Source organism: Xylaria bambusicola, assembly GCF_022495145.1.
Source record: "Xylaria bambusicola strain CBS 139988 unplaced genomic scaffold F5B22scaffold_31, whole genome shotgun sequence".
Taxonomy (NCBI): domain Eukaryota; kingdom Fungi; phylum Ascomycota; class Sordariomycetes; order Xylariales; family Xylariaceae; genus Xylaria; species Xylaria bambusicola.
The window spans coordinates 446,846-473,107 of NW_025953584.1; the positions used below are offsets into that span (position 1 = coordinate 446,846).

General features: G+C 47.4%; 9 protein-coding genes across 9 annotated transcripts; 6 read left to right on the plus strand and 3 right to left on the minus strand.

The window, feature by feature from the left end:
* Positions 1–4,111: 4,111 nt before the first annotated feature.
* Positions 4,112–4,676, plus strand: F5B22DRAFT_613392 (uncharacterized protein). Its single transcript, XM_047975399.1, has one exon. It carries the CDS (start codon positions 4,158–4,160, stop codon positions 4,617–4,619), a length of 462 nt encoding a protein of 153 aa, XP_047829362.1. The 5' UTR covers positions 4,112–4,157; the 3' UTR covers positions 4,620–4,676.
* Positions 4,677–5,464: 788 nt separating this feature from the next.
* Positions 5,465–6,237, plus strand: F5B22DRAFT_657482 (uncharacterized protein). The gene has a single exon (XM_047980046.1). The coding sequence runs from the start codon at positions 5,594–5,596 to the stop codon at positions 6,056–6,058; it is 465 nt and encodes a 154-aa protein (XP_047829363.1). The 5' UTR covers positions 5,465–5,593; the 3' UTR covers positions 6,059–6,237.
* A 194-nt stretch (positions 6,238–6,431) lies between these two features.
* On the plus strand, positions 6,432–7,672 carry F5B22DRAFT_613393 (uncharacterized protein). The gene is made up of 3 exons (XM_047975400.1): positions 6,432–6,780; positions 6,913–7,374; positions 7,424–7,672. Exons 1-2 carry the CDS (start codon positions 6,541–6,543, stop codon positions 7,159–7,161), a joined length of 489 nt encoding a protein of 162 aa, XP_047829364.1. The 5' UTR covers positions 6,432–6,540; the 3' UTR covers positions 7,162–7,374; positions 7,424–7,672.
* Positions 7,673–7,978: 306 nt separating this feature from the next.
* On the minus strand, positions 7,979–9,832 carry F5B22DRAFT_657484 (putative MFS multidrug transporter; the record flags this gene model as incomplete). The annotated part of the gene is made up of 8 exons (XM_047980047.1): positions 7,979–8,106; positions 8,164–8,680; positions 8,741–8,962; positions 9,015–9,281; positions 9,336–9,386; positions 9,441–9,555; positions 9,610–9,672; positions 9,729–9,832. The coding sequence occupies 8 exons, from the start codon at positions 9,830–9,832 to the stop codon at positions 7,979–7,981; spliced, it is 1,467 nt and encodes a 488-aa protein (XP_047829365.1).
* A 367-nt stretch (positions 9,833–10,199) lies between these two features.
* F5B22DRAFT_657486 (uncharacterized protein) lies at positions 10,200–11,375 on the plus strand (the record flags this gene model as incomplete). Its single annotated transcript, XM_047980048.1, has 5 exons — positions 10,200–10,400; positions 10,452–10,620; positions 10,680–10,687; positions 10,744–10,990; positions 11,045–11,375. Exons 1-5 carry the CDS (start codon positions 10,304–10,306, stop codon positions 11,373–11,375), a joined length of 852 nt encoding a protein of 283 aa, XP_047829366.1. The 5' UTR covers positions 10,200–10,303.
* A 548-nt stretch (positions 11,376–11,923) lies between these two features.
* F5B22DRAFT_286153 (uncharacterized protein) lies at positions 11,924–13,757 on the minus strand. Its single transcript, XM_047970355.1, has 3 exons — positions 13,080–13,757; positions 12,675–13,016; positions 11,924–12,560 (listed from the first exon to the last, which is right to left on the minus strand). The coding sequence occupies exons 1-3, from the start codon at positions 13,400–13,402 to the stop codon at positions 12,104–12,106; spliced, it is 1,122 nt and encodes a 373-aa protein (XP_047829367.1). The 5' UTR covers positions 13,403–13,757; the 3' UTR covers positions 11,924–12,103.
* Positions 13,758–13,870: 113 nt separating this feature from the next.
* On the plus strand, positions 13,871–15,207 carry F5B22DRAFT_613396 (uncharacterized protein). The gene is made up of 3 exons (XM_047975401.1): positions 13,871–14,188; positions 14,249–14,758; positions 14,817–15,207. Exons 1-3 carry the CDS (start codon positions 14,012–14,014, stop codon positions 15,060–15,062), a joined length of 933 nt encoding a protein of 310 aa, XP_047829368.1. The 5' UTR covers positions 13,871–14,011; the 3' UTR covers positions 15,063–15,207.
* A 234-nt stretch (positions 15,208–15,441) lies between these two features.
* On the minus strand, positions 15,442–16,450 carry F5B22DRAFT_613397 (serine hydrolase FSH). The gene has a single exon (XM_047975402.1). It carries the CDS (start codon positions 16,170–16,172, stop codon positions 15,540–15,542), a length of 633 nt encoding a protein of 210 aa, XP_047829369.1. The 5' UTR covers positions 16,173–16,450; the 3' UTR covers positions 15,442–15,539.
* Positions 16,451–16,863: 413 nt separating this feature from the next.
* F5B22DRAFT_657489 (uncharacterized protein) lies at positions 16,864–24,718 on the plus strand (the record flags this gene model as incomplete). The annotated part of the gene is made up of 21 exons (XM_047980049.1): positions 16,864–16,993; positions 17,044–17,512; positions 17,635–17,729; positions 17,792–18,277; positions 18,339–18,513; positions 18,553–18,591; positions 18,628–18,757; positions 18,800–19,139; positions 19,170–19,214; positions 19,248–19,537; positions 19,568–19,786; positions 19,829–19,883; positions 19,917–20,396; positions 20,427–20,537; positions 20,577–20,629; positions 20,663–20,980; positions 21,314–21,748; positions 21,830–22,714; positions 22,754–23,291; positions 23,344–23,849; positions 23,903–24,718. 21 exons carry the CDS (start codon positions 16,864–16,866, stop codon positions 24,716–24,718), a joined length of 6,615 nt encoding a protein of 2,204 aa, XP_047829370.1.
* Between the last annotated feature and the right edge of the window lie 1,544 nt (positions 24,719–26,262).

A 26,262-nucleotide genomic window follows, 5' to 3' on the forward strand; every position in this document is an offset into this window, starting at 1 on the left:
CAGTTACAACCCCGCGTGAGCCGGGTCTTTCTGAACTGGCCATGGATTCCTCAAAGAGGACCCAGGTGCACAAGTCCCGCATCCTCAGGGAGATGCGTAATCACGCCGAGCACCCTTTCTCTCCACCATCGTCGACTGGCAGCCACGGCACAGTCACCCTTACTTCAGACATTTCCAACTTCCTCCCCCCTCAGGGAGACTCAACGCATCAACCGATGACGCCCATGATCAACACCTCGGCCTTGCACCGCAAGTTCCCTGAATGGTGGCAGAGGGACGACACAACTGGCAAGGAAAACAAGCAGCCTGCCTCCCCAGAGCCTGCCCGCAATGATGTTAGTAAATCGTTTGCCACTTCTTATGATAACACTGTCATCCACCGCCGAGATCCGGCGCGTTAGTCGCGCAGCCCCGATTCGGTGCTTCGGAACAACGTGAGACCGCCATCGCGTATCCAGTGCCACAAGCGGATCCGTCCCCATGATGTGCGCCCGGTACCGACTCCGGCTTCTTCGTCCTCATTTTCTATGCGTTCTCTTTCATTTGGCTCTGATTTTCGTGATGTTTGTTGTCCCGTGTTTATATCTGATGATCAGGCGGCTAACCAAATACTCATGCAGACTTCATCCATATTCGGCAGTAATTCACCCAGATTGCGTGTGCCACATCAGGCTCCAATTGCAGAGGTTGAGGAGACCATGGAGTTACCTCCTCTCCATCCTACATCAGGAAATTTGACCAAACTGCTGAATACACTTCAGACAGCTAGATCTGAGAAGGTCCAAGCAGAGCAAGAATCTGTGAAGCGATCATCTCAGATCTCACCCAAATCTCAGCCTAACACCGGATTCTCCGCTGATGCAGTACGCCGACCTAAAAGACAACCACAACTCAATATTCACAGCACTTCGAGCCCATCTATTCTTAACCAGACGGCGCATTCCTTTTTTCTCCCTCAATTCAGCCATCTTGATGATTTTCTCACCGGCACCTTGAGATGGTCATCCTTCAAAAACGGCACACCAATCTTCGTCAAGCATGGCAGAGTCCACGACAGGGTGACCAAGAGATCTCCAGACCACCATGCTGACTTCGAAGATGTCAACATCCCCAAAGAAGAAGAGGAAATTTTTGTTTCACTGGATAAGATCCGAGATGAAATACAGATATTACAGGAGCACGATGAACATGTATCAAAACAAGCTGAGCAGCTACAAAGTGAGGTGGCTGAGCTTCAGGACCATATCGCCAGACTCAAGTCGCGCAAGGACAGCGCGATGGGTTCAGACTCGGATAGCTCCATGATTATGCAGCTCACTACTCAAAAATCACGTAAGTCTAGCCACGGATAATAAATCATTTATTTTCTAACAAGTCAAATGATAGAACTCGCGGAGAAACTCGCTTCTCTTCGAGCTGAGCTTGACCAAGCCAATCGCCGGATAGGGTCGAACGAAATCCACAATCAGTCTATCGTCGCAGAGCGTGATCGGGTTCTTCAGCAAGCATCCGACATCATCAAAGAACGTGATGATCTTCGGGATCAAGTATCAAAACATGAGGTCACCATTGATCGTCTTCAAAATCGTAACGACGCCCTTACTCGGGAGAAGGTTGCACTCGAGCAGGATCTTCAAGGCGCAGAGGAGGCATTTAATGCTCTTCATCAGCAGTACGCAAGATCTGAGCTTCTCGTTAAGGACTTGAAGGACGACAATCTCCGGGTTGAACGGCAATACGAAGGTCTCTATAATAGCAACCAGCACCTTCAACGTGAGAACGACGAGCTTGAGCGTAAAAACAGCGATCTACATAGCGAGGTTACCAAGTTGCAGAAGCGTATCACCGAGTTAAACAGAGAATTGTCACAGAAGATGGATACCCAATATGCACAGCAGATTCAAGGTGCCGTGCCTAACCTGAGCAAGGAAAAACTCACCAAGATGACTCATAATTGGGAGTCATCGGACAGATTTACTGTTGTGAGCGAGACGTCGGCCAAGGCCACGACTTCTCGGATGCATCGAATGCACTTGCCTCAGCGCGACAACGACACTAGAGAGACCAATCTGACAAGAGATTCTCGTCGATCATCTCAAGAATCTAGGGCTTCCATTCCTCTGAAGGGCAAGTCAAAGCTCGCCAAGCTGGCTCATGTGGAGCCAGAAGACAGAAACACTGTCGCGAGCGAGACGTCGGCCAAGACCACGACATCTCATACGGATTTGCAAATGCAGGATGATTATGCTCAGCAGATTGATCTCACACGAGAACCTCAAATTGAGACTGATGACGAGAACATGACATCAGCCCTGTTTATTGACGATATCACTATGGATTCCAACAGAAAGTTTGCTCAGAAGAAAAAAACCAAGAGTGGACACACTGTTCGGGTTATGTCACCTGTTCTATCGGAGACCGAGCCTTCTATACAGATGGAGCAGAAACCTGCTGAGAAGCAAAAGGGCAAGGCCCCCTCTCAGGTCCTCTCACCATCCGCTAAGCACGTCTTGACCACCTTGGAGGACCACGAGTGCAATAATTGCGCGGTTTGTACTCGTATTCGATCCAGCCGACATGTTTCAAGCGAAGAGTGTGGTAAGAGGACAGTCCGCATTGAACGCCCCATGTCAGCCACGGGCCGCACGAAGAAGCAAACTTCTACTTCCGAGTATACCTATGAAGACCAGCCGACTCTGCGACCTTCCCAAGATCCTGCTATTGCATTCGCCAAAGTCAAAAAGGTTCTCGAGGATGAGAAGAAACATCTTGAACTCAGCCTGGCACAAAAGACGGCTGAATATAATACATGTGATCCGGCTGTAGGCAAGCGACACTGGAGAAAGCTTGATGCCGAGATCACGATCCTCCGCAAGCGTCTGGCTTTGAAGCGAGAACAAATCTACAACTTGCACGACGTGGAGGTGAATCTAGAGAGGGCGAATGGACAATGGACGATCCCAGAAACTGTCGACATGACAATCGCAAGTGTCATGAGCAAAGATCCGACCTGGAACGGGATCTACTGATCGCTGCTGTTCGACTTACCATCAGAGAATCTACCCTGTTTTGTTTGAACAAGGAGCCGCTTTACACAAGGCTTGGTCTATGGACTGAAACAATAATACCAAAAACACCAAAAAAAAAGTATCGGTTTAAATCTCAAATTAGGCTTCAAAAGGCAATGGATGGTCTCAACCAGAATCAACATCTTTTAGAATGATGAATTGGCGTTCAAGGCGTTCAGGTTCACATCGCGATTGCGCGAAAGGCACATTTTGCGAATTTCGGCCCTGTTACGAGTATGTCTTGATTAAGAAGACATGATTCGGAGGATAAAGTCATCGATGGGGATTTGGTCTCCACTGCATATAATGCATACTGTTTGTGAATTTCGACCAATGGCTGGGATTGGTCTCACTTGTGGAGGTATATGGTTCTGAGAATGGACCATAAATAATAAGGATTTGGTGGAGGAAGCAGGAGACGCAGAGACGGGATTGTGAAACGGGGTTGGATTTGACTACGGGAAAGGAAAATTGTGAACGGCGCTACCTAAAATCAATTTTCGATCCTAGTGGCCATAATGGCACATGGAATGGCGTCATGGTCGTTGGTGTATGAATATGGGTGGTCTAAACATGGGTATGGTGATGGCATTTTGGCGTTCTAGCATTGTTACTGAACGCATGGTTTGGTTGGGTATGGTTTGCACAAAATTGCATAGCCTGCTGGCGTTGGGTACAGGCAGAGGATTATTGTCTTGTCAGACGAACCGCACAAAGTTGCGAAGGGATGCTTTTCAATGCGTTCGAACGAGTATATACTATCGGATACGCTCGTTTTGTTATACAATATAACACTTCATCAAAATATCTTGATTGTAGACTCTTTGGTAATTGTTAAATGTGCTGTCTTCGTGTCCGTAGTGAAGCTGAGTGGCCTATGGAATGAATAACATACACGTTCTATGTAACAGAACAATAGCCTTGTTGAGACGGCAAAGAACATCGTTTCAGTAAAAATAAATCTATAAATATATATAACATAATCAGCCTTTCATAGAATTTCTATTACTGAGCATCATTAACAAAACATACTTATCAACATTGACTAACAACGATCCACAACATTCAATACTAGCATATTCATTCAAGATGATCTTTTACAGCATCAGCCTCCTAGTTTACCGGGACAATGCAGCCGGTGAACGGGAAATACTGGTAAGATATCTTGCCTCGGAAGCCATGGTCCTATCCCAGGCTCTAGAACCCGGCAAGGAGCCGATTCATTGTGCTCAGCGACTGGCTATGCGGCATCTTGGAGTCTACATTCCATATCGCGACCTAAGCCGCAACGCATCGGTCACGGTAGAAAGAGCCGGGGACGCGAGAGGCGTCCAGGTCTTTCTAGTGCCCTCCACGGCGCAGATTGAGGCCCTCACTCAACAAGAAACTCAAGGGTGGAGGTATTCTTTCCTCCCGCTTTCATCGATGACTAGCCTCTGGCTTACGCCGGAGATTGCCGTCGATCGAGAGTCGCTTGAATATACCGCGCTGGGCATTGACCAAATTATCCCACCGGATGGATCCTTGACGGCGGAGATAGTGAGCCCTTAATTACCTACCTAGCTATGTCGGAGATCTGAAGATCAGCCGACAACTCGCCGACTAGCTTCTATCCGCATTATTACTCGATTGTAATAAGCTAGCTACTCACTCTGAAGACGATTAACTCCCTTTTAAATTTAATCTCTTAATGTTTCTTTACTAGTTAACCTACTTGATAGCTAATCTCAATAATATATTAAAAAACTGGCTTTATAATCCTTTTGCTCATATTAGTAGACTTTTTTCCCTTGTGAATAACTATTGATATTTCAACTTATTGACTCTTATGCAGTACACAGTTTAGAATTGTATTAAACGGCGAGTGGGCAACAGCTAGCGGCCATATATTAAGCATGCGCAATTGATTGAAGGCTTTCTAGCAATTGGATGTACTGTCTTCATACCTGTACTGAAGCTGAGTAGCTTCTGATGTTCTCATGTCTCTACATATATACAGCTTCGGCCATCAACACCTAAAGAGGTGGATAGCTCTACATTTCAACATACACTAAGTTGACTATCAGCGGTGGGACTAACGGCCGCTTGAGGTTCTTACTGAACTCGGTAAGATAACTAAGAAAACTTGTACGGATAGACTTTACTGTGTTCACCGCATTGACTACAACATATCAATTTCAGATTCGATCTTTCACATTGTAGGTACGTGATTCAGACCAGCAATTCTGCTGACAATAACCTCGAGCAGGACAGCATCGCTGCCACTCAACAAGATTGTTGAAAGACAACTCGGAAAATGAGCAGCAAATACGTTCTATGCAGTAATAAAGTGAACAATGGCATTGTTCAGATACCGTTTGGTGCGGACAAAGAACATTGTTTTAATGAAGATGGGTATAAATATAGACAACATAATCAGCCTCTCATCGAATTCCTATCACTCAGCACCAACGCAATCAACGCATTCAACATTTACTTACTAACAACAATCCACAACACTCAATTTACTAACATCTCCATTTAAAATGATGTTCTACAATGTCAGCCTGATGGTTTACCGCGACACCGCAAACGGCGTACGCGAAATACTAGTGGGATATAATGCTTTCGCTGAAGAACGGGAATTCTACCTCCCATCCCACTCACTTGACGCCGAGCGCGAGCTTGACCCCGAGGAGGAACTCATCCCCAGTGTCCGGCAATTTAGTCTGCAGGCTCTTGGGATTGACATCCCAGAGAGCGCCCTAAGCCTCGAGGCATCGGTCACGATGCACACTGACGACACACCACAGAGAAACGTTCGTGTCTTTCTAGTGGGCTCCACGGAGGAGTTCGAAGCTCTTACTCAACGATATGAATTCCGGGGGTTGAGGTTCACTTTCATGCCCGCTTCCGCTATGCAGAATCTCTGGGTTACGCCGAATATTGTCGTCCCGCGAGAGGGTGTCATCCTCACTTTGGATAGAACTCTGGAGATATTGGAGGAGTAAATGGCTGAGTGGCAACCTACTGGCTAGGACATTTATGCCTCCATATTTACTATGATTCCTTACTAACCCACTCCTTTCCTAGCTTAAAATAGACATACCTTGCAATAAATTACCTTGATATAGATCGTCTTTTTCTTGTTAACTCTTTGTGCTTGTGAATGACTTCTAGCTTTTCAACCTAATAGCTTACAATTGTATCAAATAGTTGAGTGATCAGCTCTGTCAGAAGGTGACAGGCGATTGTAGAATGACGCTGGGGTGGCGTTGACAGCTGGCGACCATCTGTTAAAACATGCGCAGCTGCTCCCTAAAGCTAGCACAGCAACCACCCCACCATAGGAAGTAGGTACTTAGGTTAGTACCTTTCCTTTCCCATTGCAAGGACAAACCACCAAAGCCAAAAGCTCCAGCAATTGGAGGTGCCTCGTAAACCATTCTTGCTTTTCGGATCTGCCGACTTCTATATCATACACGTGTCCAACATGGCTGACGTAGAAATGGACGTTGACGAGCCCGGCTCTCCCCAGGCCACCCAGGCGAAGGTCGGCGACATGCAGACACACGCGAAAGCGACTGCTGTGCGCTCAATCGAGGGTTGGATCATCATGGTCACCAACGTGCACGAGGAGGCTGACGAGGAGACATTGCACGATAAGTTTGCCGACTTTGGTGAAATTAAGAATCTGCACCTGAATCTTGATCGTCGGAGCGGTTATGTCAAGGTAAGTCATGTGAACTACTCTCACCTAATCTTCGGTCTACGCTGCTTGCTTCATGACGCCTCGCCCAAGGAAACGTAGCCATAGAAACCTTAAAGCCTATCGAATGCTAACCGTCATCTTTTATTGATGTAGGGATACGCGCTCATCGAATATCCTACGCTCCAAGAGGCGCGGGCAGCCATTGACGGCGCACACGAGACCAAACTACTCGATCAGACCATCTACGTCGACTTCGCGTTCGTACGACCACCACCAGGAAAAGGAGCACGAGGAAACCGGCAGTCACACCGGGGGAATCGCGGCAGGAGCCGTAGCCGCAGTCCCGATGGTGGACGAGAGCGGGAGAAGGAACGGGACCGTGATGATAATGATGGACAGTGATCTGGACTATAGCGGGGTAAGGCGAAGTGTTAGGAACCAAAAATTATGGTGGTGAGGCGTTCGTTGGGTAGAACATGTGTTAGATTACCCAGTGAATTGTCGACATCGACCACTCGGGAATGGAGAACATGACGCGCAGTCATTGTCATTGGCTTTAGCCGATATGTCGCCAAGATAATAGACGTGTCGGCGCGTGATTTTGAGCTTGACTGGGTAAGGATCTGGTCTACAGTTAACTAGACATTCGCTAACTAGAATACAGAGCTTTGCAATATCGTGTAGTGAGTTCCACGCAATGAGGTGTCATAAGCTGGATGCCAGATGGGGAAAATAACACACTCGCAACCCAGTTGCGCGTATTAAATATTAATATAATGAAATGACGAGTAGTGACTGTTAGCAGCATTATTGATACTATGTTCATGTTTTGCGAAATGCTGTTTCCTAGGGATGCATTTAATGTTCTGTTAGTACTGGCTGTTATCGAATTTGAAGTACTCTACAGCAAATACTCGTATAAACCTCATTCATCATGATACTATCTACATGAACCCTCTATTATGGCTAGAGTCAGCCCTCAATCAAGGGGGCCAGTAAATTACGTAGTAGGTTGCCAGCCACCTGGCTGACTGAGCGTTAGAGAAATTAGTTGCCTCCCTGTACTCCTGGCCACGGCCACTCTAATCTGCTTCATTACTGCATGTTAACCAGATCTTCATGCTCCTGGTGAGCGTGAACACGAGGTGGTAATTGACGATATTCATGAACACATATGAGGGGACATCCTCTTACAACTATCATTATTCTAATCGGTTGCTTATATCTTGATAGGGTACTTTAACCGCAGCTTCTCACCGTACTTGGCAATAAAATAAGGTGCGGGAATGAGTACCAACGCCACGAAGCTGAGCAATGTATTTCCCCAACCAAGACCTAAAGCTTCATCTATACAGTTTTGAAGATTAGCATGGAAGCCCTAGTGTCGGGACTGATATAACTTACAGAGGAACGGCCCCGCTAGAGGGAGGAAAGTGCCCACTACATTTCTCGAAGATGCCAATGCAGCTGTAGATGACGCAGCATATTCCGGAAAGGCATCTATCATGTACGTCTGAATGGGAAGAAAAACCCCGATCATCCCCAGACCAAAAGCCACGAGTCCCGTAATTGGCGCGAGCCAAAAGGCCTGTTGATGACTTGACCACCCATACCACACGAATGATATGGGAATCAGAAACGAGAAATAAAAGCAAACTCGTAACCTGACTTCCGGGACGACGATGTCGTTGTTCCCTTTCGCATGCTTCATTACAATGCGGTCACTTGTGCTACCAATCGCAACAACCCCGAGAATGAATCCTATACCAATTCCTAGGTACGAAAGACCTGAAATCCCAATACTCCAGTGATATTGCTGTACGAAAACTCTCGTAATGGTTGTAAGGAGTAGGTATAGGAGTCCGTAGATAAACCCAGAATAAAGACACAGAATTCCAGTGATTGGCGACGTGAAGATGAACTAAAAAATAGAGCAACTCAGTAATACTTCTTAAAAGGGCCCCGTTCTGAAAGAACATACCTTCCAAGGTCGCAGCATTGATTGCATCAAGTCAATTTCTTTCGGCCCGTCTGAGCCTAGAGGTTCAACTGGCCCATACCAGTCTAAGCGGTGCCACCAGCTCAGAGGTCGACCTTGAAACGCGTGTTTCCTTGCCCTTATGACCCGAAGGTTGGTTTCCCTGCCCAAAAATACTTGAAGTAATACCGTTAGACTTCCTAAGATTAACAAAAACCAGAATATCTGTGTGCATCTATCAGTAGATTTCGGTCTGACGGGAAAGGCAGATCATTACCCATCTCCAGCCAGCCTTTTGTGATAGAAACCCACCAATTATTGGTCCGATTACAGGTCCTAGAAGAGGTCCCAATGCGAAGACTGCTGTGGCGGTCCCTCGTTCATTCGAGTCGAAGAGATCGGACACGATGCCGCCCCCGATCGAAAGACATGCTGATCCTCCTAGTCCCGCGAAGAGACGGAAAATGAGGAGAGAGGTGATATTTGGAGCAAGGGCGCAAGCAAGTTGCCAGATTGCGAAGATTGTGGTAGTGATGTCTAAAATCTATTGCAAATGGTGTCAGCTTTAAGATCTGAAGTTTGATGACCCAAAACTTACTACTTTACGGCCGTACTGCTCGCTCAAGGGAGCCGCGATGAGAGAACCGACCTATCTCATATGCTTAGTTTTTGATGTCGGCGGAATATTTCGAGGCTTATTCACCACATATCCTAAGATGAAGAAAGAAACCGTAAATGTAGTCAATGTCTCGGAGTCATTGTGAAACTCTGCGTTCATCAATCCCGTTGCCGGCGCGAGTATGGATGATGCCAATGGGCTGTTGCTGGACTTAAGCAGGCTACCGAAAACAGTTTCATTTGAAGATCTTTACCTAACGAGACAGAGCCAACTCGCAACCAGCAGAATCAACCATTTGGATCCGAGCCGCCAAGACCTGTGTTCATCAGCATGCATGACTTGCCCCTGGAATATTACACGACATCTACCTACCTTGGGTCGTCGCTAACAGTCGGCTCTTCAGTTCCCTGTATATCTGCAGTGACATCGAGAGTCTGCACTCGAGAAAGAGAAATAGAGGTATCTTTCAAGTCCATTATCGAAATTCGAGGAGAAAATGTGTAATTATATAACACGAAATTGAACAGATCATATTGCGTAACTCGTGTATTATACAATCTGCAGCTTGAAGATTATTATCTTGGCATACGTCTCTTGATCATCGACACTATTAGAGTGTCAGGGATGCTCGGTTATGTCACGTGTGGCACGAAGAGAGACACTGGAATAGGAAGTTTTCTTCATCTGGTATTGCCGATACCGACGAAATAACCGAGAGCTGCAGCGTTACCGATGAGATACTACCGAGATCACACACTATGATTGAGTAAGTCGAAACCTAATTCGGGACTGGTAGAACGGCTCTTATATCTCTAGATACAATTCATGTATTATGTGCATATAATACGGCTGCCGAGTACTGGTTGGCCGCAATGACAGGTCTTTGGTCAGAAGACTGGTCGTCCAGTGAGGAGGCTTAGTCACTTCAATCTAAGCCCGTCATCGAAATGGGTCCCCGATCTCAGAAAAGGAGTGTGTTAATCACAGGATGTAGTCCTGGGTCAATTGGCGAAGCTTTGGCAAGGGAGTTTCTTCTACTCAATGGTAGGCAATCGTACACGATGCTGTTACTATAAAAAGCTGAGCCCATACCAGATTTCACCGTTTTCGCAACCTCGCTACCGGGCGAAGAACTCAAAGAGCTTGAAGGGTTAGGAATTAATTGCTTTGAGTTGGATGTCACCTCGAGCGAAAGTGTCGAAACGCTGAAAGATCATGTGATTGGACATTTGGGTGATGAACTTGACGTCCTCGTCAACTGTGCGTATGTGTATCCTTCTATGGGAATATGAGACTGGCTTAGATGAGACTAACATCAACTAGAGGAATGAGTATGGCTCGGCACAGAGTAACTCTTATTCAAACCAAGTCACTAATCCTTTCCTAGACTATGTTATGCCAGCCCTAGACGTGGATATCAATGAGCTGAAGCGCATTTTCGACGTCAACGTCTTCGGGCTTGTCCGAATGACGCAGGCGTTTTCCACCCCCTTGATCAATCGCAAGGGACTCATTGTCAATGTAGGGTCTTTGGCCGCATATGCACCGTATGTTTTTGGGTCTTCCTACAATGCGAGTAAGGCCGCTTTGCTCGCCTATAGCAATACATTGCGGATAGAGCTGAGCCCTTGGAGGTGAGCAGCTTAACCTCCATCTTCCTATTCCATGGAGGCTAACACCACACTTAGCGTGCGAGTGATGACCGTAATAGCTGGACCAGTTGTCAGTGGTTTGATGACACGGAAGAAGAGAACACTACCCGGGGACTCCAGATACCAGCCTATTGCTGATTCTTTCGATCAGCGAACGACTCACGACAAGCATGGTGTTCAGGCGATGCCTACTGAGGAGTTTGCCCGATCTGTTGTCAAACAGGTGTTGAAGACTAACCCTCCGAAGTCATATTGGATTGGACCATTTTCGAGAACAGTCTGGTTGCTTGAGACTCTCGGCTTAAGTTCGGTGTGGTCTTGGTTCTTCCGGAAGAAATTCCAATTGTGGAAGTTAGATAGGAACTAGATTCACATTTCGCCAAACATATAACAACTCATAAGAGTCTCAGTAACGCCAGTAGAGCCTATTTCAATTAGGATGAAATGAATACTCATACCTGATTTCAGTAATTGAGAATAAACCTAAGTTAAACCCCCCAACTGTAGTGCTAAGAGGCTGTCTATCCCTTTAGATCGCCTGCAAAGAAATATATATACGACTCTACGAACAGGCGTGAGAATCATAAAGACGGTCGATAGATACATTAGGTACTGCTTATCTTTTAGATAGCCGAGCACCTGATTACTTTGCCGAGAGAATTATTCATCACGCTTTCAGGCCTTGACTTTTAGCATGTACAGTGTTATCGACAACATCATGCTTGAGCAAACTTAATCCGCTAGAAATCCTCCCATATGAATGATCGACCATGTGTTTTCATAGCTATGTCTTAATTTCCATCTATTTAGCGAGACTTCGAATAGATTGGCATAGCTAAGTCTGGGTCTGTAGATTCACGCAAGACTATTTTGACGATTCAGGGCAGTTATTGAAGGCTAAAGGACAGCATGTGAGACGTTTGTTTCTTCGTTCAACCGAATTTGTAAATACAGCTAGCGGAATTTTGAGAAAAATATAATCAGAGTGATACGAATGAGACATCTTGAGTATTGCACACAGTAATTTCATCAACCAAGTAAGCCCCTGATCCTTCTGTCGGAGTGGAGAATTCGAAAGACGATTTCACTAGGAAATCAGACTACAATTCTCGCTTGAGCGCTCATGACTGGCTCAGTTCCTTGACCCCTGACCCAATCTCCTTTCTGGAAACGATCAGACCTACCGGCGGTAGCCCTTCTCACCGCCCACTCCTTGAAAGTGGGGTATTCCTTAGTTGCATCAGAAGGCAAAGCCTTTCTACCAAGTGGCTTCAGAAGAACATCGTTGTTGGGGCGGGTGAAGTATGCAAGACTATATCTCATCCACTTCGCTTGATCTCCGGGAGGAGTTACCACTCGGTGAATGGTACTCTTCAGTTCCCCATCTGACCATTTGACAAATGCGTCGCCGAGGTTGAAAATAGCCATTCCAGGCTCGGGCTTGACGTATCGCCAGCCAGGCTCTTCTCCAGGGCCAACAAGGTTCTCTGGCATATAAATCTGGAGTCCACCCAGAGCATTGAACAACACGGTGAATGTGCCCCAGTCAGTGCTATACAAGAGTTAGTATTGGAAACAGATTCGTCACAGAGTTGGGAGTGCAACTCCGACAGACGGTAAATAGGCCTCTATCAAAGAGACTACCAGCTAGGTAGAGGATACATACTGTGGCTGTAAGCTAACGTGGGAACCCCCAGTCTTAGGAGGGCACTTGAGCAGACGAACGTGGCTGCCAGAATTGTTGCTATGACTGTGCAGTTTCGGCAAGAATTCCGGGCTCTCGGGTCCAAGGCCAATGGCGGAGGCGAGGATCGTGAGGAACTTGTCAGTGATGTCCTTGCCGAGGTCGATGAACTCTTTTAGATGCGCCTGCTTGTTCTTGATGACGTCGTTGTAGACAGCAGGCGAATGGCCATTGCCCTCAATGTCACCACAGCCAATCCAGTACTGCTCATTATTGTCGCGGGTGCCTTCCTCATCTACGACGGAAGCTCCGAGTCCCTTATATCTATGAGGCACGTTAGTAAAGGAGACGAGCAAGCGAATCATGGTGGGCCGAAACTCAACCTACCCAAGCAAAGTGTCGCCGTGCTTGAGAAAGCTGTCAGCAAGCTTCGTCTCAGTGGGAAGATTGAACGTCTCCTCAGCCAAAGCGAACATGTTGTTTGCTGCTGCTAGGAATTTCTTGCCAGTCTCGGAATCTCTAAAGTCGACGCGGAAAAATCCAATGTCCCTGCCGGACTTGATGACCTTGGCGATCTCATCGATATCCCCATCTAGAATCTTCTGGTGAGAGATGTTGGAGATCTGCGCAAAAGGCGTATCAGCAGGAAACTCGGGCTGCCCTTCTAGCCCCTTGAAGGCGTTTGGGATCGCAGTATTAGGTGATGCCATTTTCAAATCTGGAAAAAAGCTGAAATATGTTGAAACCTGCTCTTGATAGCACCGTCATTTCTCTTATCGACGGAATCTTGGAGAGGCATTTATAAGTTATGATTCCGCCCATCGAGATCTTCTATTCTGCTATCATTATCCTACGATGCCAACATCATCGCATCATCCCGAGTACGTGAATAAGAGCTGTCGTATGATATTGGAACTATGTTTGATGTTCCGGTAGTTCGGGGACATCGGTTGTTCGGTGGTCGCGGTTGAGATACGCTAAGCATTTGAAGGTGATGCCATTCATTTCATTTTGTATCACTTCCATCTTTGCCGAACGTGACACGATGTATCATTTCTTGTAAGCTGGTGCCATATTCTCGGGTAATTAGTATGTGGGGTCTCACAGGCAACCTGCGGCTTATTAAGGGATTGCGGCTCGGCAGCAATGCAACCGAACAAGTGAAGTGATCTGACATCGGATAATACTTAGTAGGATGCGCGTAAGACAGCTATCGTCGCTGAGGTCGTTCGATATAGTTAACAACGAAGTCCAGAACAAGCACCAAAAACCTAACAGATCATTCGACATAATCAACTTAGGCACTTTGTGATCCAATCATGTCATCGCTGGATATCTCAAAACTTTTCTCTGTCTCTGGCTTAGTCGCGGTAGTGACTGGCGGAGGGACAGGCATTGGCTTGATGATTGCTAGAGCGCTTGAACACAATGGTGCCAAGGTCTACATCCTGGGGAGACGTGAAGGAATCTTGAAGACTGCCGCGCAGCAGAATGCGGTATGTCTACTGTTATCACATCGCGGAGAAGAAAGTGATAGTTAATCTATACACATCTAGATCCATGGCAATATAATACCTATTGTCGCTGACGTGACTGATAAAGCATCTTTGGATGCTGTCGTGTCTCAAATTAGTCAGGAGACGGGATACATTAATCTTTTAGTCAACAACGCTGGAACTATTGGTCGCAGGCATAATGCTCTCACCCGGCCGGCGCCTTTCAGCGATATTCCAGGTCAGTTTGTGCACCCGAAAGGCGAACACGACCTGAGTACAGTGGACGGCATTCGCGACTTTCTCTGGAAAGATGAAGTTACCGACTGGGACGATACTCTACGGACAAATGTCAGCGGTGTCTGGTTCCCCAGCATTGCATTCCTTAGTCTTCTTAACAAGGGCAATGAGAAAAAGAATGTTGTTCAATCAAGCCAGATTGTGACAATTGGGAGCATTGGAGCTTTCATCAGGATTCTGGGCACGTCCTTCACCTATAACCCCAGCAAGGCGGCTGCAAACCATCTTGCGAAGATGATGGCTACAAATTTCGTGCAATGGGGTATCCGATCGGTATGTTATCGAATTTCTCACCTGCGGCTTTTGGGGGCGATCCTTACCAAACTTTTAGAATGTCATTGCGCCAGGAATTTACCCATCCGAGATGTCGGTCGGCCGGGGAAAGCTGGACGAGACAAATAGGAATCATATTCCAATGGCCATCCCGGTTGAGGAGATTCCTATGGGCCATGTGGGAGACGAAGAAGACATGGCAGCGGCAATACTGTTCTTGGCTGGAACCGGAGGGAAGTATATGAACGGGAACGTCGTGATCACTGATGGTGGACGTCTTGGGATAAGCCCAGCAGTGTATTAGGTGCCTAACAGTAGTAAATCCCGAAGTTATTCTGGCTTCTCCTTACACTAGTCTCTCATATGCCTTATCTCTTATAAATAGTTGAGAATTGCCTTAGGAGTTGAGATCCCAGCTCAAAATTGCCGCAGCGAATCCCTTTTCATCACGCCCTTCTTTCTGCAAAAAGCAAGCTGACAAACTGTTTACCACATGACTTATTTGAGAAAATTTGAACGTAAATTTCTTTCTTACAGGTGTATTGGTAGCTCAATGTTATCTTCATTTATTCATCATCTTGAGTGACCTTTGCGCTGGTTTACGGGTGACTAGAATCATCTTTTATTATATACACAAACAGTAAATATCGAATTTCACATCCCAAACGTGAGAAGTCAGTATATTATATCGAAAAGGCAATGTATTGATTGTCAAACTAGCTGCGAGGCAGATTACACGAGACTGCGTGTCTCATACACCTCTACTTGAACATCTCCTCCACTACCCAAACACTTCAACCAAGAATCGCGACAATGCTTGTGATGTAATCTTAGTCGTGGGAACTCGATGAAAGCCTGAGCCGGTGTAAACAACCACTTTGTCGTCGGGATCTTCGCATCGCCTGACTAAACGGAAGCATCGCTCCTCTGCCATCACAGGGTCGGTCGAACTGATGAAATGAAATATAGGCGTTTTGATTTTCTGAGTGTAGTATTTTTGCAATCGCTCATCGTCTTCATGATAGCCGCTATATGAGATGACTAACTGTAGCGGACCGTGGCGCGTTGTGAAGTTCGCGGGGCGTGCGAACTTTGGCCTTTCTAGGAGTGCCGCGATCAAAGAGCCCACACTTCCACCCTGAGAGAAACCGATGATGCCATCGAAGGGCCCTTCTTCATCCAGAATATCCGAGAGATAGCGGAAAGTGTGAATGTCGGTTGAACTCGAATTCTCTGGCCACCACGCATATGTTGGCTCATTCGATGCTGTTGGGGTAGAGGGGAATGGACCTGAGGGATAGTATAGCCTCACTTCTTCCCCCAATGCATGCTCGAAGATGTGTTTGAGGAATGGTGTCTCAGACTGCATGATCGCAGCCGATTGCTGATATCCATGTAGACAGAGGAATTTCATTTTGCCTTGCTAAGTTGCTCATCATCAATGACGACGGACTTCGGCGCAGAGACTGCGGTTAGCGATAAGAAATATCATTGTATTCATGTCTACCTGACCGTCGGGTAGACATGAACTACTAGGGTATTCGGCTACTCGTAGAAAATGGTTGTTAGAATATCTTTCCCGCGGTTGTTGGCAATGAATCATGGTGATGGTGGAAATTGCCGTCCGGTTATCTAGGAGGATTCGAAGTGGTCGGGCCGGCTTCGGTCTGGCGTCAGCCACTCGAACCACTACCTAACCACCCGCCTCATCCTTCGCCTGCTCGCTTAAGACGCTTACTCCAGAGCCGCTTATCTCAGTCGCCGAAAGCCTCCCCACTAGATGGCATCGCGACAGTGTAATCGAAACAGGACAATGGAAATTTCGGCTTTGTCGTTTGGTGATGCTCCATTAGTAGGCACGAGCTTGAGCCGAGTGAGGCCATTGTTTGCAACCGATTGATAGTAAGTCCACAGTAACGAGGTCTCAGAATAGAATAATATAATAAGGTCACTGTTCAATGTAGTCGTGTGCAGGCTACTCTTATCACAAATGTCCCAGAACCTCGAGAATCCTCACTTAGCCCTTTTAATGATATATCTATTGTAAAATATCTTGCGTTGGAGCTGCTGCCATACTTACATCCGATTATTCAATATTGAACAAAATGGCGCCTATCTTTTATGAGCATAGTAGTTCTAGCGAGGGCTCCGGACCAAGCTCAAGGAGCCGCACGCCACCAACCGGGATCTCGATCGATTACAATGGCTCCGAGCCTATCGCTATTGTTGGAATGGGTAAATCCTTCGCCCTAATATCTCGTAGTCAAGCTAACATTGGATGAAAGCCTGCCGTTTCCCCGGTCAATTAGATACCCCGGCTGAATTCTGGGAAATGCTTGTACAAGAAAGATCTGGATATTCAGAGCCACCTCCCTCAAGATTCAATATCAATGGCTTCCACTCCGAGAAAGCTAATACTGGCTCACTGGGCCCCCGAGGGGGTTACTTTATTTCGGAGGATGTATACAACTTTGACCCACCATTCTTCGGAATCACCCAGACCGAGGCCATAGCTATGGATCCTCAACAAAGGAAATTACTCGAGTGTGTTTACGAAGCGTTGGAGTCCGGTGGAATACCTCTCGATAGCGTGTCTGGAAAGAACGTGGGTACTTACGTTGGTAATTTCACCATTGATTATGGCATGATGGCTCTTCGGGATATGGAATACCCAAAACCCTATTCTATGACCGGTCACGGCAATACAATTTTGAGCAACAGAGTTAGTTATGTTTTTAACCTCTGTGGCCCCAGGTGCGTCACCCCTTGCCCCCAAGACATCGCGATTGCTGCTAAAATTTGGTAAGCTTTACAATTGATACGGCTTGCTCGTCTTCCATGTATGCCACACATATGGCTTGTCGTGCGCTGGCGAGTGGCGAGATTAATGGAGCAGTTGTTGGCGGCACCAATCTCATTCTTGATGCTGCAGTTCAGATGGCGGTCGATAAAATGGGTGTTCTCTCACACAGTAAGTCTGTTCTTCTGCGCAATCCACTAGCCTCTATATCTGCTAACTCGGAGAACAATTAGCATCAACATGCCATACTTTTGATGCATCAGCTGACGGGTACGGTAGAGCTGAAGGTATTGGTGCGCTATACTTGAAGAGGCTCTCAGACGCCATCCGAGACGGCGACCCAATTCGAGGTGTTATTCGAGGTACTGCCGCAAACGCGAACGGGAAGACCAGCGGAATTACGCAGCCCAGTGCTGTTGGGCAAGAGGCTGTGATTCGCAAAGCTTATGCATTTGCGGGAAATTTGAATCCAGATGAGACATCATATTTTGAGTGTCACGGAACTGGCACCCCGGTGGGCGACCCAATTGAGCTGAATGCCATCACCAACATGTTCCTAAGAGACAGTAAGAGAGATTCACTGTTAATAGGAGCCGTTAAAACGAACCTGGGACACGCGGAAGCAGCGAGCGCCATGGCGAGTATTATGAAGGTTGTGTTGGCCATGGAACTTGGAACTATTCCTGCTAGCATTGGAGTGAAGAAGTACAATCCCAAGAGTAAGAACGACTTTCCAATAAGCACATAACAAGAGCTGCAATTTTACTAACCAGTAAACAGTTAATTTCTCAAATGGGCGCTTGCAAGTGGTGAAGAATACTCGGGAATGGCCAGATGAATATAATGTTCGACGTGCGAGCGTCAACTCTTTTGGGTATGGAGGTGCTAACGCCCACGCTATTATTGAATCATCCGAATCATATTTACCCGGTTACAAGTCCTTCAATAAACGAGGGTCATCCAAGACTATGGCCACCCAAGCTCTTGGCGGCAGCAGCAATAGTCGCACGCTGAATATCCATGAGAGAACACAGTATCTGCTCCCTTTCTCAGCGCAGGACTTCCCGAGTCTTAAGGCCAATGTGCAGAGACATAGGGATGTCGCCTCGGAATACGAAATGTGCGATCTGGCCTTCACACTCAGTGCTCGACGTTCGTTCTTCTTCAACCGTGGATACGCCATCGCTTCAGCCGCCACTGTTGCAGACGACTTGAATGCTGACGATATGACTTTCGGAAAGCGAGGAAATGGCGCCAAGATTGCTTTCATATTCACTGGTCAGGGTGCTCAATCTGCTCAGATGGGAAAGGAGCTTATGGAAAACATCCCAAGCTATCTTAATAGCATTCGAGCTATGGATAGTGTTCTCCAAAGCCTTGGGGAAGATGCGCCAACCTGGACCATCGAAGGGAGCCTCCTCGAGCCTAAGGCAACCAGCGCTATTGACCAGGTTCATCTGTCGCAACCTATTTGCACTGCTGTACAAGTCGCCCTCGTCAAGCTCCTGAGAGAGTGGGGTGTTAGTCCGCTGGCATGCGTCGGTCACTCCTCTGGTGAAATTGCAGCCGCTTATGCTGCCGGTGCCATCACAGATAAGCAGGCTATTCTAGCCGCATACTTCCGTGGTGTTGCCGTAGACCAGCTCACTCAACGAGGTACTATGCTGGCCGTTGGGCTTGGACCTGAAGAAGCTGCCCCCTATTTGGAAGATGGTATTCGCATCGCTTGTTATAACTCCCCACAAAGCGTGACTCTTAGCGGCGACGAAGATGCTGCAGCGAATGTCAAGGCGAAACTGGAAGCTGATGGCATTTTCGTACGAGCACTGAAGACTAGCGGCAGAGCCTATCACTCTCATCATATGAAAGATGTCGGCGCCATCTATGAGGAGCGCGCAAATCGTGGATTCACCTTCCTTGACGCTTTAGAATTTCCTCAACGCGAGAAAGACGCTAAACATCCTGTATTCATCTCTTCGGTCACAGGCGAGCTCAAGCTTAACTTCCAGCCTGGTCCGGAATACTGGAGGCAAAACCTCGAATCACCCGTTCGGTTCACGCAAGCCATGACCCGAATGACTGAACTTGAAGGTCTAGGGATCAATCATATTGTGGAGATAGGTCCTCATTCTGCATTGGCGGGCCCAATCCGACAGCTTCGTGATAAACTTGGCGTGAGTTCCAGAGATCTTGAATACACAGCGACTCTCTCTCGGGGAGAAAACTCAGTAACCCGCCTTCTCGACCTGGCAGGAGCGTTGTTTATAAAGGGGTACCCTATAGATCTGGTCCGAGTCAATGCTATCGAGGATCAAGATCGACTAGGTAATATCACTCTGCGAAAGGGGCTTCCATTAGTAGACCTTCCACCCTATGCTTGGAACTACAGCGCTGGCTCGCTGCGTGCGAAACACCGCGTCAACATGGAATTTCAGAATCGCAAGTTTTCCCGACATGATCTCCTTGGAAGTTTACTCCCAGGCGTGATCCGGGATCAGGCACAATGGCGGAACATGCTTGATATTCATGACTTGCCATGGTTAGAGCAGCATAAGCTTGGGGCTCAACCTGTTCTTCCAGCAACAGGTTATATCGCCATTGCTGTAGAAGCTGCGCGTCAGTTCTTCCACGACAAGGTCAAATTCGAGGGTCCTTTCAAATATTTTATACCCCGGCTATCTATCAAGTCGGCGCTCAATCTCCCCCCATCCGGCAATCCGATCGAGGTTATGACTAGTGCGCGTTTTCAATTGGTATCAAATGCGGTATCTTCCACCAATTGGCTTGAGTTCACAATCCAATCGTGCCTAGATGGAATTTGGACTGAGCATTGTGTTGGTGTTATCGGACGCCAAGCTATCGACAAAGTCGCGCCGCTATTCGACGAGAGTAGAGTTCAAGAACCACGCACTTCGCACACGTGGTATAGAGGGTTCGCCAACATCGGTCTCAACTATGGTGCTGCTTTCAATGGGCTCAGTGACATACGAACTGATCCGTGGACAAATGAATGCGTAGCCGACACGAAATTGCTCCCTCTCGGTGTTCCTACTGACGACTCTCGTTATATCGTCCACCCAGGAGCTATGGACACCTGTTTACAGGGCATCTTGATAGCTGCTCATAATGGATCTCTAAAAGGAGCTAACAGGTCCTTCATCCCAGTAGATTGGGAAGAAGTGTCAATTTATTCCTACGAAGGCACAGACATGCCAGCGCCGGAGAACACCAATGGAAAGATCCTCGCCACAGGAGAGTTTAGCAGCTTACGTGCGCTCTTTGGAGCATTCCAGCTTAGCGCTCCTGATGGAAGACCGCTGTTCACTGCGAAAAGAGTCAACTCAATCACCTACGCTGAAGACCTCAATAGGAATGTTACCGAGGACCGCCACCCTTACCTTCGCGTTCTGTGGAAACCAGATGTAGAGACACTTGAGAAAGGCCCCTTACCAGCGGCAGCGACGAATATCGGACGTTCTCTATCACCCACGGAGAAGGCTGTGCTGTCGACATGGGCTCATAGTCTCAAGGCGGCAACTAGAATGTCAAGCAAAGAGTCTCCTTCGGTAGCCCGATTGATCGAAGCCATTTCTTCTTCGAATATATCAGACGAGATATACGACATCGAGCTTGCTGCATCGAACCTCGGCGTCTTGGATTTAGATGATAACTTCTACCGCCTGGAGAGTATATACGCTGCTATGATAATGACTCTCTCTGGCGAATTAGCTCTTGATACCACTGCATCGCCACAGTCGGAGGACTCACTGATCAGCACATTGGACCTACTTGGCCACAAGTATCCTGGAATGAACATTGCTGAAGTCGTCAATTCCGAAGCGGACATTGATAACACACATCCCGCAGTTTTGGAAGGCAATTCCTCACTGAAGAGGTACAACTCATACACTTATCTCGCTGTAACTGACGCTCTCGTGGAGGCTTCAGCGAGCATTTACCCCGAAGGACGTGACGTGACTGTAGAAAAGATGGCGCTGTTTGATGATGGAGAGGACAGAACATCAAACGATGTTACCTATGATCTCGTCATTTTACCGGACATCTCATCCTTTAATCGATCGGCCACTGAAGTTCTGAAGGCTCTGCAGCCGCTTCTTAACGAAAAGGGGCGGTTTCTTGTGCATAAGAGAGGCTATGACGCAGTCTCTTTCGATTCACGAATATGGGATGTTCTTAACCTCTTATCCAAAGAGAGTAACCAGTTACCTGATACAGAAGTCGCGAACTGGAGGGGTGCTTTCGACGACCAGGAAATCATGACGCAGGTCATCGACGAAGCTGCATCTGGATGGACTATCCTTTCAGAGCCGCCAAGAAAGCCCAAGCCCACAAAAGACATTGTCGTGCTATCAAGACGCAACAGCGACGCTGTTACAGATTTTGCTGTTGAGCTCGCCCGAAGCGGATATGGCGTTCGGTCCGCTTCACTGTCAGACGAGACATTCACGCCGTACCCGGACGCCATATACGTCTCAATCGTCGAGCTGGGGTCCAGCTTATTCAACGGGAATCTGAGCGCCACCGAGTTTTCCAATTTGCAGCGACTAGCAGACTCCACGCAGGCAATTTTCTGGCTCACCTCGGGAGACTTGCTTGGGAAGGTTGACCCAAACGCAGCCATTGTGCAAGGCCTGGGACGAACGCTCCAGACGGAATACGTGCAGCTTACCTTTATCGCAATCGATCTCGACCATGCTGATACTCGAAGGGCAGCTAGGCAGACTCTGCGCGTCCTCGACAGGTTCTCAAAGGATTCCGACAGTATCGACAAGGAGTATATTGTCAAGGATGATGTGTTCCATATCAGCAGACTAGCGCAAGACACTGCTTTGGATAAAGAGTATAGTGAAATCATAACCAGAGAGGCGGCAGACGAGGAGTACGACGCGACAACACCCATCCGCCTTGACATTGAGAAGATCGGTCTCCTCGACACTCTGCACTTCAAAGCCGATGAGCGTGACCGAGTACTCAGACCGGACGAGGCAGAAGTCGAGGTGAAGTCGGTTGGAATTAACATGAAGGAGTACGCAACCTTCCGTGGGAGCTTCCACTCTGAGTCTCTCAGTCATGAAGGCTCTGGTATTGTGCGCCGCATCGGCACAAGCGTGACAAACATCAGGGTGGGCGACAAAGTTTGCTGGATGGGCAAAGGTCTCTTCGGTAACATCGAGCGCTTTAAAGCCATGCATTTACATCAAATGCGGGACGAGGACGGCCTGAGCTTCGAGGATATGGCCGGGATGCCCCTAGTTTTTGCCACAGCCGTCTACGGCTTGCTATATCTTGGCCGGCTGAGGAAGGGAGAAAAGGTGTTGATTCATTCAGCTACTGGCGGTGTTGGTCTTGCAGCAGTCCAGATTGCCAAGATGGTCGGGGCAGAGATCTTTGCTACAGTTGGTACTCTTGCTAAGCGTGAGTTCTTAAAGCGCGAATACGGCCTCGAGGACTCCCACATCTTCAGCTCTCGCGACACTTCCTTCGCAGCAGGTATCATGGCTGCCACGAACGGTCGTGGTGTCGACGTTGCTCTCAACTCATTAGTCCGTGAACTTCTTGCAGCTTCATGGAGTGTTATGGCGAATAATGGCCGTCATATTGAAATTGGTCGCACTGATATTATGGAGTACGGAATTCTCGACCTGAACGTCTTCAAGCGCAACACAACGTTTAGTGCCTTTGATTTCGGTGTTGTCGCGGATGACCATCCAGGTAAGTTGAGTAGGCGCTTCTTCAAAGACATTATACTAACAGTCGTCTATAGAAATCGTTGCCGATGTCATGAAAGACGTGATGAAATATCTCAGAGAGGGCAAGATTCGTGCCCTCCAACCGATGGCTCTTTTCCCTGCCACCCAAATTTCCGCGGCCTTCGCAGAGTTTGCCAATCCGCACAGAATTGGCAAGGTTGTAGTTTCGTTCTGCCCCGAAGGCAGCAGTTCGAGGTCGCTTCTTGCTGTGCGCCGAGAGCAGAAGGGTGCCATCACTTTCAGGGCAGATGGAACCTATCTGCTCATCGGCTGCCTGGGTGGACTCGGTCGATGTCTTGCCCGCTTTATGGTCGATCGCGGCGCGCGCAACCTCACCTTCCTCGGTCGTGGCGGAGCGGATAAAAAGGAAGCGGCGGCTATGATAGATAGCTTACGCGCTCGTGGATGTTTAGTCCACGTAGTGCGCGGAGACGTTTCCAACAAGGAAGATGTAGCTAGAGCTGTTGCCGTTGCTGGCGTCCCAGTTTACGGCATGGTTCAAGGTGCTATGGCGCTTGAGGTAAGTTTTTGCCTTCACCCTTGCAATCCATGCCATTTGCTAACACCAATAAGGACAAACTATTTAGTAAGCTCGATCTTCCAGGATGGCAATACCCGATCGATCCTAAAGTCCGGGGAACATGGAATTTGCACGAATGCCTCGCCGGCCAGCCCCTGGACTTTTTCGTAATGCTGTCCTCAATCTCTGCCATGACGGGTGCACCAACGCAAAGCAACTATTGCGCTGGCAACACCTTCCTCGACTTCTTCGCCCGTTATCGTGACGGCCTTGGTCTTCCGGCCACCACTGTTGGCCTTAGCATGGTCTTAGAAGTTGGGTTTGTATCGCAGAACCTTGCTATCGAGCAAGGCATCGCGCGCTCCGGCATCCATGGCATCACTGAGCGCGACTTCTTAATGCTCATGGAGCAGGCCATGAAGCCGGGACGAGTCGGTGGTTGGCGCCTCGACGCCGGAGCCAAGAATTTCTTAGTTAGCGGCCTGGAGCCCGCGAGATTAGCGTCTGACCTCGATATCCACGGTTTCCGTTTCTGGCTCCAGCCACGCGTTGGGCCGTTACTGACAGCAATTCAGCGCAAAAACGAGGGATCAGCCCGTGGAGGTACGGGCGGGGTCAAGGCTGTTCTTGACCTCGATGACATCCTTGGAGCGACTGTAGAGAAATTTGCCAAGACCTTCATGATTCCTACCGATGATGTAGACCCAGCCAAGCCGCTGGTGGCCTATGGAATGGATAGCATGATTGGAACGGCGCTGCGCAATTGGGGCTTTTCAACTTTCGGTGTAGACATTCCTGCTTCTGATTTCATGGGACCAGTTCTTACTGCCCAGTCTCTTGCCGAGAAGATTTTTGCTGGTCGAGCTTGAGAATACCGTAATCAGTACAATGGAGCAAAGATAACTTATAGCTTCTAGCTAACACTTTACTAAACAACTAAGTTACGAATTATATAAGTATAGAATCTGTCTTTAGAAGGAAGTTAATGCTGCGTCCTTTCTATATCCTTTGAGGTAGAGATAGTGCTGTACAAATGAATAAGTGTATGTATATTGGTAAACAACCCCGTTGCTCACTATCTATGCTGTAGCGCTCTCCTAACGAGTCGTGTTTAGTGAGTGCGGCTGCCCCAGGGCAGACTGTTACTAGGTAGTTCGTAGGGAGGTTGTTCCTTCATATCATCCGCCTCTTCTTCCTGGAAACTACGATATAGAATTAAATAGCAGTCGCCCTAGTATCCAACTTTGGTAATTCGTCTTATATGGATTCTCTGAGCTGAGGCATGGGGTGACACATGAGAGCTTTAACAGTACGCTTACCTTTATATGAGACTTTGCTTGCAAACCACCGATATAACCCCATATTATCTTATCTTATATGCTGCTAATGGACAAGTTAAAATCTATCTACCCTTTAAATTTTAACTATTATTATATTACGGTACGCGTCCGGAACAGCTCGATCCACAAGTTTGAATACAATTAGATAAATACATTATGTCATCGATGCAGCATGATATCCCTGAACAGTATCCAAATGTATAGCAACCCGATATTAGACATTGATAACAAGGTAAATACCCTAACTTCAATATATTATGGGGGCCAATTAAAAATATATGCCAGTTGCCCATTATTACGGGCTGGTCTAGGGATGCACCGCGATTACGTAATGATATAGATCAACGCCTATGCTTTGATTGGTGATATCGATAACTTTAGGATTGGATTGAGCGCATATTGAAACGCAAGAGAATGTGCGAAGCTAAAAAGAGATGAGGTAATCATAGAGTAAATGAAACAGCGGCACGAGATAAATGCGATACATTACCGTTATCTAGTCACTGTAAGCTTCATACTGCTACTGTCATAGAGGATAAAGATGAAGATTAGCTGTAGATATACTCCTGGCTAACCGTGCTTGCGGGACTAGTAGGCAATAATCTGCTAGCACAAAATCAGAATAACAAGTTTATATTCTATCGTTAATCGAGATTGCTTCTAACTACGAGATTGATGCAGCGGGGGTGACACTGAACGTAGAAAGTTAGCTTTTAAGAAGAGCCGAAATACTGACAAAATTATCAAATCCCTTACTTGTTTGTCCAATCGTAAGCAACTTTCTTCTCAGAGTTATTGAATCTATCAGGACTGGGTCACCGACACCATAACAATAAGGTGCGGCAATCGCACTTTTGTGTGTCGTCGTCCTTAAATCGGACTATGCTGAAGGGCGGTTTTTAAAAAACTAACTCGTGAGTGTCAAATAATCACGGAGTTGTGCCAAAACACTGAGATGGGTCCCTAGGCATCCAATATTAAGTTGGGCTCTTCTACTTTGCTACACTCTTACTAGATCCTCACGCTGTATATGACACTTCCAGCGTGAGCAGTAATGTGTGGTCTGTCAGCTT

What these genes read in the sequence shown, in the direction of transcription:
- F5B22DRAFT_613392 (XM_047975399.1), top strand. Translation starts at nt 4,158, where the DNA reads ATGATCTTTTACAGCATCAGCCTCCTAGTTTACCGGGACAATGCAGCC.
- F5B22DRAFT_613393 (XM_047975400.1), top strand. Translation starts at nt 6,541, where the DNA reads ATGGCTGACGTAGAAATGGACGTTGACGAGCCCGGCTCTCCCCAGGCC. An exon ending in GTCGGAGCGGTTATGTCAAG is followed by an intron (nt 6,781 to 6,912) that starts GTAAGTCATGTG and finishes TTATTGATGTAG; the next exon opens with GGATACGCGCTCATCGAATA.
- F5B22DRAFT_613396 (XM_047975401.1), top strand. Translation starts at nt 14,012, where the DNA reads ATGTCATCGCTGGATATCTCAAAACTTTTCTCTGTCTCTGGCTTAGTC. An exon ending in CTGCCGCGCAGCAGAATGCG is followed by an intron (nt 14,189 to 14,248) that starts GTATGTCTACTG and finishes ATACACATCTAG; the next exon opens with ATCCATGGCAATATAATACC. An exon ending in TGCAATGGGGTATCCGATCG is followed by an intron (nt 14,759 to 14,816) that starts GTATGTTATCGA and finishes CCAAACTTTTAG; the next exon opens with AATGTCATTGCGCCAGGAAT.
- F5B22DRAFT_286153 (XM_047970355.1), bottom strand. Translation starts at nt 13,402, where the DNA reads ATGGCATCACCTAATACTGCGATCCCAAACGCCTTCAAGGGGCTAGAA. An exon ending in CACGGCGACACTTTGCTTGG is followed by an intron (nt 13,017 to 13,079) that starts GTAGGTTGAGTT and finishes CGTGCCTCATAG; the next exon opens with ATATAAGGGACTCGGAGCTT. An exon ending in CACGTTAGCTTACAGCCACA is followed by an intron (nt 12,561 to 12,674) that starts GTATGTATCCTC and finishes ACTCTTGTATAG; the next exon opens with CACTGACTGGGGCACATTCA.
- F5B22DRAFT_657482 (XM_047980046.1), top strand. Translation starts at nt 5,594, where the DNA reads ATGATGTTCTACAATGTCAGCCTGATGGTTTACCGCGACACCGCAAAC.
- F5B22DRAFT_613397 (XM_047975402.1), bottom strand. Translation starts at nt 16,172, where the DNA reads ATGAAATTCCTCTGTCTACATGGATATCAGCAATCGGCTGCGATCATG.